The sequence below is a fragment of the Atta cephalotes genome (genome assembly GCF_000143395.1).
Source record: "Atta cephalotes unplaced genomic scaffold scaffold00007, whole genome shotgun sequence".
Taxonomy (NCBI): domain Eukaryota; kingdom Metazoa; phylum Arthropoda; class Insecta; order Hymenoptera; family Formicidae; genus Atta; species Atta cephalotes.
In genome coordinates, this window is record NW_012130071.1 from 3,168,210 (window position 1) to 3,185,739 (window position 17,530).

At 35.4% G+C, this 17,530-nt stretch overlaps 1 protein-coding gene across 1 annotated transcript in view; it reads right to left on the reverse strand.

The window, feature by feature from the left end:
• Positions 1–162: 162 nt before the first annotated feature.
• LOC105626923 (testis-specific serine/threonine-protein kinase 3) overlaps positions 163–17,530 on the reverse strand; it is a 19,418-nt gene continuing 2,050 nt past the window's right edge. The window contains exons 5-6 of the mRNA XM_012208215.1: positions 614–790; positions 163–407 (exon numbers count right to left, since the gene is read on the reverse strand). Of these exons, the coding sequence (XP_012063605.1) occupies positions 282–407; positions 614–790 (303 nt within the window). The 3' untranslated portion in view covers positions 163–281. The remainder of the gene's footprint in view (positions 408–613; positions 791–17,530) is intronic.

Genomic DNA, 17,530 nt, shown 5'->3' on the forward strand with positions numbered 1-17,530 from the left:
TCACTATAAGTATGTTGCGTTGTTTTTAATTTTTATTATTTATATATTATAGTAATATTTATGAATTGAAAAAGAATTAAGAATAAAAAGTGCCATCGTAAAATAGCTAACAGATTATCATATGCATATAATATATTAATAAGAAGGGAATTTGGAAATTACTGTTTTTTTATGCATATCTTTTTTTACTTTATAATTATTTAATATTCTATTCAGTAGTTTTATTTTACAATATTATTTTTGTAACAATGTTACATGAAACTTATGATTTTGCGTTTAAGTCAGTTTTTTGTTTCTTGGACCTCATTCGATTTCTCATTCCCTTGAAGAATGGTAGGTTCAATTGGTACTACACATTTATCAAATACTTTAGATTCTTTAGTTGCAGATATTGTAGGTAATTCATCCTATAATACATAAAAGATATCATCAAGCAATTCTTTATAAGTAACATAGGGCGTGTTCAAGTCGACAAAGCAGTTAGGTTCACCAAACAATTAAACATGATTGGATCCACAAATAAGAACCAATTATGTTCATTTGCTCGGCAAACATACGACTTTGCCATCTTGAACTCGCTCATTGATAGTAAGTTGCATGGATTAATTCTTACAATAAATCTGTCACTAATTGATGTTTGAGCGACAACAGATGTCTCGAGCCAAGCATCGTTTTTTATACTATTGATGCGTAATCGTGCAAATTGTGGTACTAATATACGGATAATGAGCGAACGACACAATCGAGATACTTTAGGATATTTTGGAAACACTACTCTGTTTTGTACTTGCTAAAGAAAAGAATAGAATGCATTAGAAAAAATAATGGTATGAATCATATAATCAGAGAGAAATCTGAAAGAGAACATCTTCTTCTTAGATTATTGGCTCTCGCTTCCGAAAATAGTAGGAGGTCAAGATCGCGTCCAATAGAACATCTGAACGAGTTATGATCAAGATGTAGTAGCATTGATAATACAGTGCGTCGAGAACCTCATAACAAAGTGTCAAGCGAAGCAATGTACTCCATTGGATAGGATGGGAGAGGAGGAGTAAAGGCAGAACAGTGTGCCTGCGCACGAGAAGGCGGCAAAAGTTCAAATTTAAAAGAGTCTGTGTTTAAAAGAGTCTGTCTTGCAGACTGCTAAAATTTAAAATTAATCTACAAATGCTTTCCGAAGGATTGGAAATAGCTTGCAAGAATTTAGAATAACAGTTCTCTTCTGAGACGCGGTGGATGACCGAAGATAAAGGAGTTAGTATTCGGACAATATAAGATGTAGGATATTTTGCAGGGGGAATCCATATTCACAAGAGGAATCGTCTACTAGTTTCCGCTACGCGGAAAACAAAAGGAATCCAGAGAAGTTGTACCTGCATAGATGCGTTACTAGCTTCCTCCAAATTCGCCCTGATAAGAGGGATAAGATAATTATTCATAGGGTCGCGACGGCCGCAAAAGCCTCGAGAACGCTTCTGGAATCCATCACGATAGCGATGTGGCTCAAACGAAGATCGAGGGCTACCAGTAAGATAATTATAGATGGCGAAAGTTTCAACAGAAAAAAACTGAAGTAAGAAGAGAGTTTATACATAAGCTTGGAATTGCGGAGAGTAAATTGCCGCTCCGACATATATACTATAATCAATCTTCGAACCATCCATATAAAATATTGTGGCCCCAGTAATCAGGTCGTGAAAGGCCTGCATAAATGCTGTTTGAACACATTGATTAGAGAATTGGTCAAGAATTTCCAGGGTGACATTAGATAAAGAGTGAAATGAAGGAGAAATAAGAGTAGATTGGAATGAGTATTTATAATTAGGAAGGGTAGCAGTCGAGAATATAGTGAAAGGACCACATGCGAAGGAAAATGAAGACGACCGGAAAACGAGAGAACGCAAGTAGTCAAGCCTGTTCGATCTTTGAGCCAAATCGTGGATCATGATTTTGGACTGGGTGATTGGTTATGGAGCTGATCTTGAGAAAATAACAGAATATTATTCCGAAATCTGAACTTGAGTGGAGGCTCAATAGTCTTGGTAAATAATATTAAGGGTGGTCGAGATGCGATAACCGAAGCAAAGTCTGATTTTGAATAACTTGGAGTGCAGCAAGGCGACTGTTGTCCAAAAATCCAAAAATGTGAGAGGAGTTCAATAGAAGTACGCAGCATCTATAAATAGTAAGCAGCAGATGGAGATGAGCCCCCCACCAGATGCCGCGCAAAGCCGAGCTGACTTGAAGAATGTTTGCTCTTGGTAATATATTGCATATGAAGCTTTCTGGATAATTTGAGATCGAATAAGACGCCGAGAAATCTAACATTAGAGGAGGGAGATATATAGTGATCCCAAGCTATACGACAAGGAAGTAATTTTCTTATTAGAGAAGACTATCAATTGTGTCTTATACGGATTTCTAACCCGCGAGATCGAAGAAAAGTACTTAGATTATGAAGGAATTGTTCGAGAGAGTACATTCTCTGTATACTTATTAGTGACAAAGATGACGTCATCTATGAATTGTACTAGTTCCATGGATGAATGAGTCTCATTGCATAAATACGTTAAAGAGCGACTAAGGACCGATCTCTATCCTTGAAGGAGAATCTGTCGGTGAGGGATCTCTGGTGGAACTGAATGGTATGAAAGGATATAAGATTCCAGATAAATGAAAGCGTGAGAGAGAGGTTATGTTCATAAGAGAAAATTTCTTGCGAGGTAGGACATTATCAAAAGCTATAATTTGATATCAATGAACAAGACGATTCTGCTTCTTGAGAAAGCCAGAATGAATACTAACAATGAATGTGATAAGGTTATTCTGACAAGATCTGAATCTGTGAAAACCAAACTAATTATTAAGTAGAATATCGGAGAAAGAGGATTCGATAAGCCAATAAAAATCTGTTAAGAATCATCTATCTAATCTTAAGAATGCATGAAATGAGAGAAATAAGGCGAACTCCGTTATTACACTATTCCGTTATTATACTATTAAATTCACAAGAAAGTGTGACTATTGAGTCAGAGCGACAAAAGAAATTATTAATGATCCTGAGGAGGTACATCAGAAGAGCGGGAGGCAACGTCTTGAGAAATCAGAAATTGAATTGATTGATTCAGTCCCTGGCTGAAAGTTGTTCTGACGGAGTGAAGTGCAGTCTGCAGTTCATTATCAGAGAAAGGAGAATCCATTCACAGAAGATTGCCTGTATAGGCCTCAGAGGTGGGGAGGGGGTGGGGGAGCAAAAGGAAAGATAGAGTCTATCAATCGCCTTCTGGATAACCTCGGTGCTCTCAAGACTATTGTGAGAACTGGAGTTAGGTGGAATAAATCTGCGGTTGCGCATGAGCATATGTCAAATCTCAGCAGTGGGAGTTAAGTGATGCATAGTATGTTTTCCAGCCCTTATGCTTAAATTTGCGAAGAGTGCTACGGCATTGACATACCATTGAGCGATAGTAGACATAATTATCCCAAGGAGTCTCTTTAAAGATTCTAAGAGAGCTTCGCACTGCGAGCTTTGACTGCATCTGTACATTCTGGCGACTACTAAGGGATCGAAGGAAGAGATTTTTCTTAGTGTAAGACGTACTAGAGAATCGAGAGCAATCCCGTCTGCAAGGGAATGCAAGAGAAAGTATGTGTTGAAGCTGTTAAATACAAGATTGCAAGATTGCAAAAGGTATCGTATTGTAAAAGTGGGTCCGGACCGATGGATGGAGTCAACAGACTGCACAATAGTGCTAGTATTGTCATGAAGATATTGTTTGGCTTCCGACCACTGAGATGGGATAATCTTGTAAGAGAAAATCTTAGCAGTTTTAACCAAACAATTAACCTGAATCTCGATGGGATAGTGGTTAAAAGATCCAAAAGAACGATAATATCGCAAAGGGAGGCAATGCTAGAAGTCAGTGTTAAGTTGATTGTACTAAAATATAGTAAAATTCTAATAGGATGAGAGATAAAGGTCGGAAAGAACAAAGGATTGAGAAGAAATAAGTGTTGATCAGTTATGATCCTCTTCGAGGATCTGCATTGACGCGGGTGGCGCTCCATATGAGGTGATGAGCGTTGAAGTCGCTCAAGAGTAGGTCTCGTTTTTCAACAAAAGAGATAAGATTAGACAGAGCGCGATGCGGGAAGATTGGAATGTCTATATGCGCCATCTAAAACGAGAATTATTAGAATTGTTAAAAGAGACTAATAGTGAGAGCCTCCGTAGAGCAGTCAAGATAGGAAGTGAGATCCAAAGAGTGATAGGGTTGCAGATTAGTACTAACATATCTCTTTTCATCAGTAGAATCGGCACGAACGCAATCGAAATTGCAAACATGAAAGTCACGATTCCTTTTGATGCATGTTTCAGCAAGAAAGATAATGTCATAAGATTTAGCCAGTGTCTCAATTTTAGCCTTCTTACCGAGAGTTCCAATATAGAAGGCGCAAACAGCCAGAAGCAACCATGGCAAAATAGAAGAGTACTATAAGATTACTAAAAAAATGTTAGTTGAGATGAGAGATTGAAAAGTGTTCAAAATAGTGTGTAGCCCGTTGCTGAGTTTTTGAGACAAGTTTTTGAGAGAGTCCGGAATATTATTTATTAGATGGAGAAGAAGAGAGAATATAATGATCGATGAGAGGTCTATTGATTAGATATTCGAAAGAAGAAGATATCGTGGGGTTGGAAGATGAATCGGAAGAAACAGGAGAGAGTGTAGAAAGAGAAGGATTGAAGAGGGAGAGAAGAAGTAGTGGGATAGTGGGAGGGAGCTTGAGAGACACTAGGCATTCTGCCATTAGGTGCGTAGAGTATTGAATTATGCAATTCACCAAGATCGTTTCTGTGATTATAGGGAAAATAACCGAAAAAGGTACTTTTGTGAATACAATGATTTTTGACATTCGTAGAAGAAGCTATGCATGATTCATTTCCATCAAGGTGATAAGAGTGAACTCTAGATCGCGAAGCTATCGCCGCACGACATAGTCGGCATATGTGCGACTTTGGTAAGTGTGGGCAAATTCCGGAATATTGTCCAGAACATCCTTTGGATTGAAAATGATAGGGATATATAGCGCGGAGAGGATGAGCATGAACGGATTTTGGGAAAGGAGTTAATTCATTTAGCTTAGGAATGTTGGGAGGGGGGCAGAAGAGAGTTAAGGGCCATACCAAATTAGGAGCGAGCCTCAAAATATAAAATGTTTTCAGGCAACATAAGCATAAACCTGTTTCTGCCGCACAGAAACAGGACACTTAGGAAAGGAGGAGAAATATCGCCCCCAGTTACAGCATAAAGGAGGCATTTGTTGTCGAGGGCAATCTTCCGAGGTGGGGTGCTTATTTTTATCGCAACGAGCGCAATGAGGTCTGCCTTTGCAGTCAGCACTTATGCGGCATGGCCGTAACGAAGACAGGAAAAGCACAGGATAAGCTCTCTGGGGAAATAAAAGAGGACCGGAAAGTTAACATGCAGGAAAGAAATCAAGCATAGGAGGAATTTTCCCCGGAATTTAACCATGATTCGCGAGAGTATGGAACATAACTTGCCGTTCTTACATTCCCTAATATTTAGACGCTTGGCGGCTACAAGATCTTGTAAGGTTAATTAAATTCGTTGAGGATATCATTCTCGAATATATCCAATGGGATGGGGATTTCTAACCACACTGGTACGTATAATTCAAAAAATAAGGATGGCAGCGGCAAGGTCTCCCTAGTAGAAAGTAGTCAAGAACATGATTAGCTATAGATAAATTTTTAAAGCTTATCGCAACCTTGTTGCGTCCGGAGAATTTAACATCGGTAACCTCGTTTCCTGTAATACGTGCTATAACACGAGATAGGATCCAGAAGAGTGTCCTTGCTATCGCCATCTGAGATGCGTTGCACGAAAATAATAGGGGGGAAGATCTTGCTCATTATACAGTATGCGCTCCCCCGGAGTTTCGGAGGTTAAATTTCGGGAGATGGAGGGCATAGATGGGGATTCCCCGGCAGAAGGCTCGCCATCATGGAGACGCTTATGCGACGGAACGTTGCCAAACGGACGCTCACAACCGTCATCGGTGACGCCCCAGCAATAGGGACACTCGTCGAGGAAAAGTCAACACCTTGAATATGCCGACAAAGTGAGATCATCCTTCCCGCTCAATTCGTATCGTTGATTGAAGAGATATCCGAATCAGACTTTTGGTCGACTCTAACAGGAGATCACGAATGCGAACATGTTGTTGAGGAACTGGGACATCGAAAAAAGGATTTCCAAGCCTTCTCTTTTTTTTCTTATTTCTTTTCTTGGTCTTACTAGAATCTTTACCCATTTTCGCTGACTAATTAATATAATAGAGACCAATTTTCTAAAAAAAGCTACTGTTGAAGTCTGATAACCTGCGTTGAAAAAGGTTTCGACAAATCAGTCACACATCTATCACGCTCGAAAAAGCTATTGAAATTTTCTAGTAAGACCGAACGACGATTGTCAGTAAATGACGGGTTGGGTCGGGCGAATGAGACTCCCCAGTCTGCATAGCAGAGCCGGTGAGTAAATTGAGTAATAAAGACGCAGATAAGATGAATTAGATGCAATTACTCACAATAAGAACCTCTCGGAATGTGTGCGAGAGGAAATAAATACAAGCCAAAGATCAAAAACGAGAAATAAAGACTAGTAACATGCAGGCGGAACATAGAGGAGGAGTAGGTCCACGCCAGTTGGGAGCTCACAAGCGAATGTGAGAAAGGACGACTTTTCTTAGGGTATATCGTCCATTTTTCAAGATGATAAATCGATATTTAATTTATATAATCGTACTATGTAGAAAAGTAGACGTTCCTATGTCCACTTTGTCAGAGGGCAGTAGTGTGCGGAAGCATTTTGCGGTTACAGGTTTTGGGCCATCATGTTCTCTCTCAGGTTTCTCTTTGGTATAATCAATATATGGACACAGTATAATATACCCATTGCGACAGTGACTTTTTTTTGTGGTCTGCAATTTTTAGTGCGCATGGGTCGGTTTATACTTAGAAATATGGTGGGCATATTAGGAGCTTAACAGAAATTCAAATTGAAGAACCTGTCTTATCATAGCTCTCTACTTTACAACATGACGGTGAATGTGACCTAAAGGATTCTCTACATAGACGATCGTGGAATCTTAAATCATAGGAAACTGATCAATTCTAATCATATTCTTCTTATATTTGATTGTTAGTTGGTTTCCTACGATTTAAGACTCCACGATCGTCTACGATTTCTATGTAGAGAACCTTTAAGAATACTTACATTAAAGATGCCGACATTCAATATCGCTACTGGGTATGATTATACTATGATGTGGGCGCATTCAAGTTGATAAAAGCGGCCTGCTCATTGAGCAAATAAACCAGCAAATATAATTGATTGTTACTTATATATCTAATCAAACATATTCAATCGGTAAATATGCCTAGCCGCTTCGCCATCTTGAATTCGCCCATTTATAAAGATTGTATATATAATATATGTAAGTAAGGGTCTGAGCACAAAAATTGTAACACTTACAACATTTTATCTTGGCTGCACTGTCGCAATATTTAGACAGTGTAGCGTGTTTCCTTGGTTGATGGTAGGCAAACTCATTCAGTGTAATATGTTTCCGTGGCTATAATATAGTGCAAATTTTATGCACGAAGTGGGGTTTTGCTACATGATTTCAAAGAGACGATATAGAGCCAGTATGACATTAAAAATTTGAAAATAAAAATCAACCGACAGCAGAATTAAATACAATAGCATGAAGTAGTGTACACCATAGTATATGTATACTTGTGTAGTGCAACACTGATGCAACACTTACATGCAACTGGTGTAGTGCAAAGTTACATTCAGTGTATCCCAAAAGAAAACGCTATTACTTAGAGATTTAAGTTGTAGATATAAATAACGCACAAACATTGGCGTATGATATATGCCTTATTATCTCTTGGAGATAGCAATAAGTTGTACGTCATACGAGAAAGTTTATGTATTACTTATGTCTACAATTTAATGGCTCCTGCACACAGAACGCGATGACGTTTGCCGTGCGGAAAGTTGGCGCGATAACCAATCAACATCTCACTTGCTCGGAAGTAATATATAATTTCCACCGCGTGATAAAAGTTGAACTCAATTAACTTTTGCCGCACAGCGGAAGTAGTATTATATAATTTCTAGAAGTTTTGCAAGTGAAACCTTAAGATTATAGAATTATAGGCTAGTGCGACAATTTCCGCTGAGCGGCAAGCATTGCCGCGTTTTGTGTGCAGGAGCCATTAAATCTAAATAAGTGTTACAATTCTTGTGCTCAGATCAGAATTGAAACATTTGACAATTTCTAGGATTTTTTATGTTACATATAATATACATGTATAAACGTAATATACACGTCTCTACCTTTAAAATTTTAATAGAAAACAAGATATGCTGTGAGCTGTGACGTTGTGACTCGTTGTGTGACATTAGATTTAATCAAACACAACTCATACCATCTTTCTTTCAAAAATCATGAAACTGTGACTCATTTCTTTTTAATTATTGTGCACACAGTATACATTGCACAATAACAGCTTACAGCATACAGCAATTATCTTGAGGTTTCAGATGTGAATGATGTAATTAAATTTTTCAAAAATATCAACAATCAACGATGTGGCAAGTTGGCAATGACTGAAGTTCCATCAACGATCTGAAGTGGCGTACAGAGCGCGTTCGATGTAGAGTCTCTATAAGGCTAGAATTAGATTACGCATTGAAGAATGAGATTGAAAATTGAAAAACCGAAGTTTGATCAATCAGAATAAAAGGAGCTAAATTTCTTTGTTCTCATTGGTGAAATTTCAATCTTTAATCTCAATCTTCAATGCATAACCTTAGACCGAAATCAGACTATGCATTGAAGATTAAAAAATTGAAATTTAAGCAATCGGAACAAAAGAAGAAAATTTTTTTGTTCTTAACCCGGTTTCTCATACGGGCAACAGCGCTTTGACATTGAACGCTTGAAAAACGGGTGATGGGGATAAATTTTACCTCTATAATTAGCTTTTCACCAATCAGCACTCCGTGTCAAAGCGCTGTTATCTATATGAAGATCTGGGCTTATTGATCAAATTTCAGTTTTTAATTTTCAATCTTAATTTTCAATGTGTAGTCTGATTCCGGTCTAAGAGAGTTGCGCCAATCTTGTCAATATTTTTATTGGCTTTGAATTAAAATGGCGGAATCAATCATCGATGTTATTATATCCCCACTTTGAGTATCGTGAACGTGGTGATTTAGATTTTAGAAATTGAGAGTAAAATTTTACGTTATATAATATTGACAAGTAGAATTTATGTTAAATTACAAAATGTTGAAAGAAATAGATCTGTTTTTTATTTTATTATAGAACTGAATATTATTAACTGAATATTATTATAGAACTGGATATTATTTTAGAACTGAAATAGTGATGATATGAAACAGTAATAAAATAACACTTTCATTTAACAATACTTTTATTTTACAATAAAATATCTTGCCATCATCAAACTGCTATATGCTTTTAAACGCTCTTTTTGACAATATGTTTTAATCATGTTTTATAGTCATGTTTTCTGCAAAGAAGACGTTAAAATTATATGATTGATAACAAGATAAGAATGTCTTTCGACGCTTCTTACCACATAATATCTATATCTTATATATTTTTAATTCGAAATTTAATTATAATAATGTATAAGCTTACCTATTTATAATTTTGATACATATAAAATAATTTCATCACTTTATTAATCAAAGTTTTCACCATGACTCTACGCTCTATGTAATAGAGAATCTAGAGCTCTTCTCTCTAATAGAGTCCCTGTTAGACGCCATTTTACTTCACATTGACGCGACTCTCTTATAGGGACTCTAGTTCGATGTATTTTACATCGGCCTAGTTTCCGAAATCAGAATATAAGAACCAATCAATTACAGTCGAGTATTCCCCTATTACAGTTAAATAACAGGGAATACTCGACTGTAGTTGATTGGTTCTTACATTTTGATCCGGATTAAATCCTTGGTGGAAACTAGGCCATCGTAAGACTGATGGCTCCTGCATACTGGACGCGGAAATGCTTGCCGCGCGACAAAATGAGATGGTAACCAATGAACACATTAGAAGCTGTAAGTTTATTGGCTATCGCATCACATTTTCCAATGTGCAGAAGTCATAAGGATACAATTACATGAAGCGCGGTTTGCACGCGGTTTGTGGCACGAATTAAACAACTTACATTAGTATGAATTTTTTTTAATATATTATTTTTTTATGCACATTTTATCGATACTCTTATTTTTTTAACAGATTTATTTAATAATTGCGTTTAAATCAATTAAATTCCATTAAAAAGTGCATAACAGTGTATAGTAATATAAGTAGTACGATTTTCTAGTTGTCTAGTTAGTTACTATTAGTTACTGTATTGCATATCGCGCTTCATGCAATCGCATCCTAAAAACGTAAAATACCTATTTTACATGTCTAAAAAACTGTGTAATTTACATCGAGTATTTTACCTGTCCAACTCTGGCTCAGATTTTAACACCCATATTCATAGTCCTTCTTTATTTTAAGAATGGAAGAAGCCTCTATGAAGGATTCCTCGATTCTCCAAGGTCTCTTTGTTTCATAAACAGATCTCAAGTCTGTCTTCTCGAAGAAAGGAATATTTTAGGGATTTTAATAACCTACTGAGGGCAGCATGTTATAATATATAGTATATGCATACCTAATATCATAAATTACGAATAATAAAGGTTATAAAGGCATTATTGATTAAATAAAGTGATTAAATATTTTGCAACAATAATGGACAAAAATAAAACTAATAGCGAATTTGATTGGACGCACATTCAAACCGCCGTACATACACAAAATAACGTAAATATATGTTTATAAATAAACATAGAAATCGATTAAATTGTGAAATACTTAATACATTTTATTGTACTATTAGGTAAAATATGTATTTTGTAATTCGAAATATTTGCATTTTATTTTTATACTCAAATCAGTATATAACGGCTTTAATATACATCAGTGCTCCCAATCAAATTCGCCATAATGTTTTATTGCGGTTTATTTCTGAAAAAAGCTATCGAAAATAATTATCAATACAGATTTAAATTAAAAGCTATCGAAAATAAAAAGACTGGTGTGACGAACTAAATTTGAAGGTTTGCTTGATTATGAGCTGCATCTCCTCAAGGAAATTTGTAATCTCCCTTGAGAAAAAGAAGTTAATAAGGCTCCTTGTTTGGTCAAAGAAGATTTTATGAAACATGGAAATGAGGAACAAGGAATCCTCATTCCTTAAGGAAGGATTATGAATATGGATGCATTTATGCTCGTATTCATAGTCAGACCTTGTGTTTAGGCTTCCTTAAATTTATCTTTAGATGCTTAGTAGCCAAAATAATTTGTAGAGTATCTGAAAATAAATTTAAGGAAGCCTTAAATATAAAGGCCTGACTATGAACGGGCATTTGATATGTAAGTATTCCTTAGAGCATATAGACATAGAGGGAGCATTGCCTCTTGTGGTCTAAATGTGTGTCCAAAATGCGTGTGAGAGAAAAAGATTACATGGAACTTTCATCCTCTGCGCATGTCCCAACGTTGCAGACACTATATAATATATAATATATAATAATTGATAGATACTATAATAAATAATAAGTTAATATAGTATAATTATTATTATTGGTATAATTATTATTATTATATTTTAAAATATGCACAGAGAGAACGAATGTCCCATGTATACATCTGTCTTTCTTACACGTCATCTTGTTATATATCTTTTTCTCTCACACGCATTTTGGTCACAATTCTGAACCACAATGCTTCCTCCATGTCTATATGCTCTAAGGCCAAAATAAGACTACGCATTGAAGATTGAAGATTGAAAGATTGAAGTTTGACCAATCAGAATAAAAAATGCCAAAACTTCTTTGTCTTCATTGGTGAAATTTCAGTCTTTAATCTTTAATCTCAATCTTCAATCTCAATCATCAATGCATAATCTGATCCCGGCCTAAGAGGTATTCTCATCCGCTATTTTGTTCCAATTGATTGATAGATTATAGTACGATTAGTGACAAAGGTAAATGTTAAGAAGAGCCCAAATTTTGATAAAAATACATTGAATTGATGCATTTTCGTGTAAAAATATATCGTGTATAAAGATTTGACAAGAAAAAAGTATCGCTCCGCTCTACTAAGATATTAATACTTAATCGATAACTGCTCGGGTTAGAAAATCTGTCATAACAATGATTCACTAGGCTGTAAAAACACAAATTTTCTTCTAAAATAGAATTTGTATTTTAAAAACAATGAATTTGTGTTTTTAAACAGTTTTTATAAAGCAGTGACAGATTTCGTAACCCGAATATCGTCGATTTTAAGAATTAATATTTCGGTTTGCGGAGCAAAGTGACACTGTTTTCAAATCTTTATTTTTATGCGAAAATGCATCGATGCAATGTATTTTTATTACAATTTGAAGTTTTCTTAATTAACATTTATCTTTGTCAGCGATGAAATATTATTAAAGACTGATATCCTTACGGGAGTTCGCGTCCTTGTGAATATTGAAATAAAGAGTTTAAAATTGATACAACTTTGCTTCTGCCGTTTTCCTATAGATGGCTTTAGCGGTAAGTGGTAGTCGAAATAAATAGATCATAGACGTCATATAATAAATACTTAGGCATCTGTCAACATAATACCCCATAGAAACATTAGTCGATTTGTGTCTGCATCATAAAGTTATTCTCGATTGAAAATGTCAGTTTACGAGTCAAATTCTCGTCATTTGCGGGAGGTTTTAATTTTTTGCTTCAATATGAAGAAATCTGCGGCTGAGGCTCATCGAATACTTATGGTGAGGCCGCTATTAGTGAAAGAACGTGTCGTGAGTGGTTTCAACGCTTCAAGAACGGTGATTTTGACGTCGAAGACCGGCATAGTAGTGGAAGAGAGAAGGTTTTCGAAGATGCAGAATTGGAGGCAATACTTGAGCAAGACTCGTGTCAAAATCAAGAAGAATTGGTACGATCATTGGGAGTGATTGATGAACAAGCCATTTCAAAACGCCTCAAAGCCATGGGAATGATTCAGAAGCAAGGAAATTGGGTGCCGTACGAATTGAAGCCGAGAGATGTTGAACGGCGTTTGTTTGCTTGTGAACAGCTGCTTGAAAGATAAAGACGAAAGGGATTTCTGCATCGCATTGTGACTGGGGACGAAAAATGAGTTCATTACGGGATCCCAAGCGCAGAAAATCATGGGGAGTTCCCGGCCATGCTTCTACGTCGACGGCCAAACCGAATATTCACGGCTCCAAGGTCATGTTCTGTATTTGGTGGGACCAGTTCGGCGTAGTGTATTATGAACTGTTAAAACCGACTGAAACAATCACAGGCGATCGGTATCGAACGCAATTGATGCGTTTGAACCGAGCATTGAAAGACAAACGGCCGCAATATAATGAGAGACACGATAAAGTGATTTTGCAGCATGCTCGACCCCATGTTGCGAAAGTGATCAAGATATACTTGGAAACATTGAAATGGGAAATCCTACCCCGCCGTATTCTCCAGACGTTACTCCCTCTGACTATCACTTGTTTCGATCAATGGCACACGACCTGGCTGATCAGCACTTCCGGTCTTATGAAGAAGTAAAAAATTGGATCGATTCGTGGATAGCCTCAAAAGATGATCAGTTTTTTCGACGCGGGATTCGTACGTTACCCGAAAGATGGGAGAAAGTAATGGCCAGCGATGGACAATACTTTGAATCATAAATGTATAATCAGTTTTTTACAATAAAGCCTCGAATTTTGGAAAAAAAACGGCGGAAGCAAAGTTGTACACCTAATAATAAAGTTTAAAATTGATAATATTGCACTAATTTTGATTTAATAATTTAGTAGATATATTTATGCATTTAGAACTCAATAATACTCGATTTTTCTTTAAAATTGTGATTTCAGTATTGTTCATCAAAGTTTGATTATCAACAGAGATGATAACTGCAGAGAAAAAAATTGTAATTTTTCAATATATAATTATATTATATAAATTTGAATATTCACGCTCAATTAATAAAATTTATTAAAATGAAAGAAAGGGCTTAGAGCAATAGCTAGTTGTTATATTTAGTTGCTATATTTTAAAACATTAAAATTACAAAATTAGGATATTACAGCTTATAAATATACATATTTATGTAAAAATCATGAATTTAATAATGTATTAACTAAATATTTAATAATAGCAAATTTATATCAATTGTCGATAATGTTAGCGTTCTTCAATTACCTCTGGGCCCTTGGAGCCCTTTTTATTCCGAAAAATTTGCCCAGGATTGACAGTCTTTAAGATTGACGGTGTAGTATCTCGTCCTTTGTTACTAATTGTACTATATAATCAAGTAGAACCAAAATGGTGGATGAGAATACCTACATATCTAGTGCTTTAATATAAGAACAATGATCTTTTAACTAATATTTTTTTATATTTAGGAAAGATTATTCTATTTATACTATATATATATAATATATAAATATTTAAATGTTTTCGTGACTTTTATAATTTAAAAAAAAAGATAATTCTTTAGAAACTACTTCATCTCCGATTTCGATGAAATTAGACTCATTCGATGCGTTTTTGCGTAAAATAAAAGAATCTGGCAGAAAAAAGTCCGGGATTGCCCTATGAAATAAAATATTGAGCGTTAAAGTTGACAACTATTGAGGTTAGGAAATCTATCATGTGGAGGGTATAGACAATAGTGCTTATTGGTTCGGGATAGTTATACTGCCTCGAACAAAAAAAAATATATCCTATCCGTTTAGGGCCTAACTGCCTAGAAGTTGCAACCTAGACAACTCTAAAAACTATTCTCACCATAGAGATTATATCATTAGAGGAGGAATGGCTTATGAATGAAAGTTTGAATGGAAGCAAGACTGAAGATTTGTTCGCGTCGCATCTCTAACATATCCAACACGCACTAAGGCCGGAATCAGACTATACATTAAAGATTGAGATTAAAGATAGAAATTTCATTAATGAGAACAAACAAATTTTGGCTCTTTTTGTTCTGATTAGTCAAATTTCAATTTTTCAATCTTCAATCTCATTCTTCAATGCGTAGTCTGATTCCGGCCTAATACATTCGTGTCACCGGAATCAACATGGCGACTAGGGGTACGTTCAGGGAAACACTATTCGCGCTATTGGACGCAAACGATACGCTGTTCATGGAATCAATAGCGCGATAGCGTTAGCAAAGATCGCTCCATGAACGATTCTAGCGTAGCCTTGATAGCATTTAACCAAAAAGATTTAATATTTATTGAGGTTAAGTTAATGTAGGAGATTCTGTTTTCAATTACCACCAAACTTTTCTCTGTAATTTAAATTTTTAGGATTTTGTAAAGTATTTGCAACGTTAAAGGATTTGTAAATCTTTTTCTCGTAGTGAATAACAGAACACAATCAATCTCTCTATGATGGCTTGCCGCTAGGCCGGAATGAACAATATAAACTAAATAAATAATTAATAGTTATACTGATCTATTTTCCACCGAGGGTTAATCCGGATCAAAATGTAAGAACCATCAACTACAGTCGAGTATTGTTACAATCGAACGAAAGGGGAATGCACGATTGTATTAGGTTTTCCAGAAAGTTCGTGCCGTTGAAGGAAAATTGAAACGCAGAAGATTTAAATTTTAGTATACATTTATTAAATTATATAGGTTAGTCAGCACGAACTTTCCGGACAACCCAATAGTTAGTTGGTTCTTATATTCTGATTCAGTTTAAACCTTCGGTGGAAACTAGGCCATTTAAATTAATCAGATAAAAGAAAGAATCCTTAAGCATCCATTGTCAATTTGAGAAGAAGCGTATCTACATCTAATAAACATCTGCAGTGGAATACTCTGCCACGCTATACTGCAATAGCGTATAACTGTAACTTTTTTCATGGAATTAAAAATCGTCAGTAATAAGAAAATACCTTTGACTTTTACATTTGTAATGAAATCAAATACAAGTTGAACTCGGTAGAAACTTTGAAAAGTTAAAGATGATACAAGCTAGAATTACATTCACTCCAGCCTAGTGGCAAATCATCAATTGCAGAGAAATTGAGATTGCATTCACTACAATAAAATTTGAAATTCACGCATTACGTTTACTCTACGAAATTTTAAAGAGAGAGAAATTTGGTGCCACTCGAGAACAATCCCCTCAAACATTAATCTAACCTTGACGAATGTTAAACGCTACACTACACAAGGTCGTTCATGGATTTGTAAACGCTAACGCTACCAATACACTATATCGGAAGAAATAGCGTTGATAGCGCATAGTTGTGACGTAACACTACCATTAGTGTCATGATCGTGTTTGTTAGCGCTATCTGCAGCTCCGCGAACAGTTTGTAGCGCTAAAGCGCGAATAGCGTTTTCCCGAACGCATCCTAGATGTTCGCGTTAGAGCATAATCCATGAATCAATTAAGAGCACGCTCGATTTGCCTCACCTCAGAAAATGGTACGATTGAGGCATGTTACGGACGCATGCATAATAATTGCATGCGTAATAATAAAACATACTGTATCGAAAAAAGTATTTCAGATTCATTTTGTATAAAAATACATTTAATAAATGCGTTTTTATACGTTTTAATATAAATATAAAAATACAATAATATAACAATATAATATTAATAAAATAAAATAATAAAAAATAAGATAAAATAAATAAAATAAAAAGAATAAATAAATAAAATAAATAAAATTACAAATTTAAAAATAAAATAAAATAATATCAATACAATAAAATAAAATACAATATAATATAAAAATATAATATAACTTTTATATTTATTAAAAGCGCATTTATTTGGTATAAAAACTCTTTTCAAATAAGGAAACACAAAATACCTGACACAAAACAAGGCACATGTCCGATCCATTCATCAAGTGGGTTCATAGATTAGGTTAGGTAACATGCTCATTTGTCCTAAATCCGTTCGTGTCACTGAACATTAGAGCACATGAATGAGCACATGAAATTATCCAATCGCCACCTTACATGATCCAAGTGCTCCGACGCTAACAAACCTTGAGAAATAGAAGATGTATATTTCTGTCCTGCTCAATAACTTTTTTCTTTCTGTGCATGTGCCAAAAGAGGATAGAAGAGAAATACATCTTTCTTTAGTCTCTCAGTCTTGCTCACAATTCGTCCGTATTTCCCCTCTAGTAGTATAAGCTTTATGGTTCTCATATCTCAGGGATCCCGCACAATAAAAGGAACAAAAACAGAGAACAGAGAATAAGAATTACACTACTAAACTAACAACTATATTATGTAGTAGTAGTTNTATTAGTAGTATACTAACTACTTATATAGTAGTAGTAGTTATTATCTTGTTCTTCT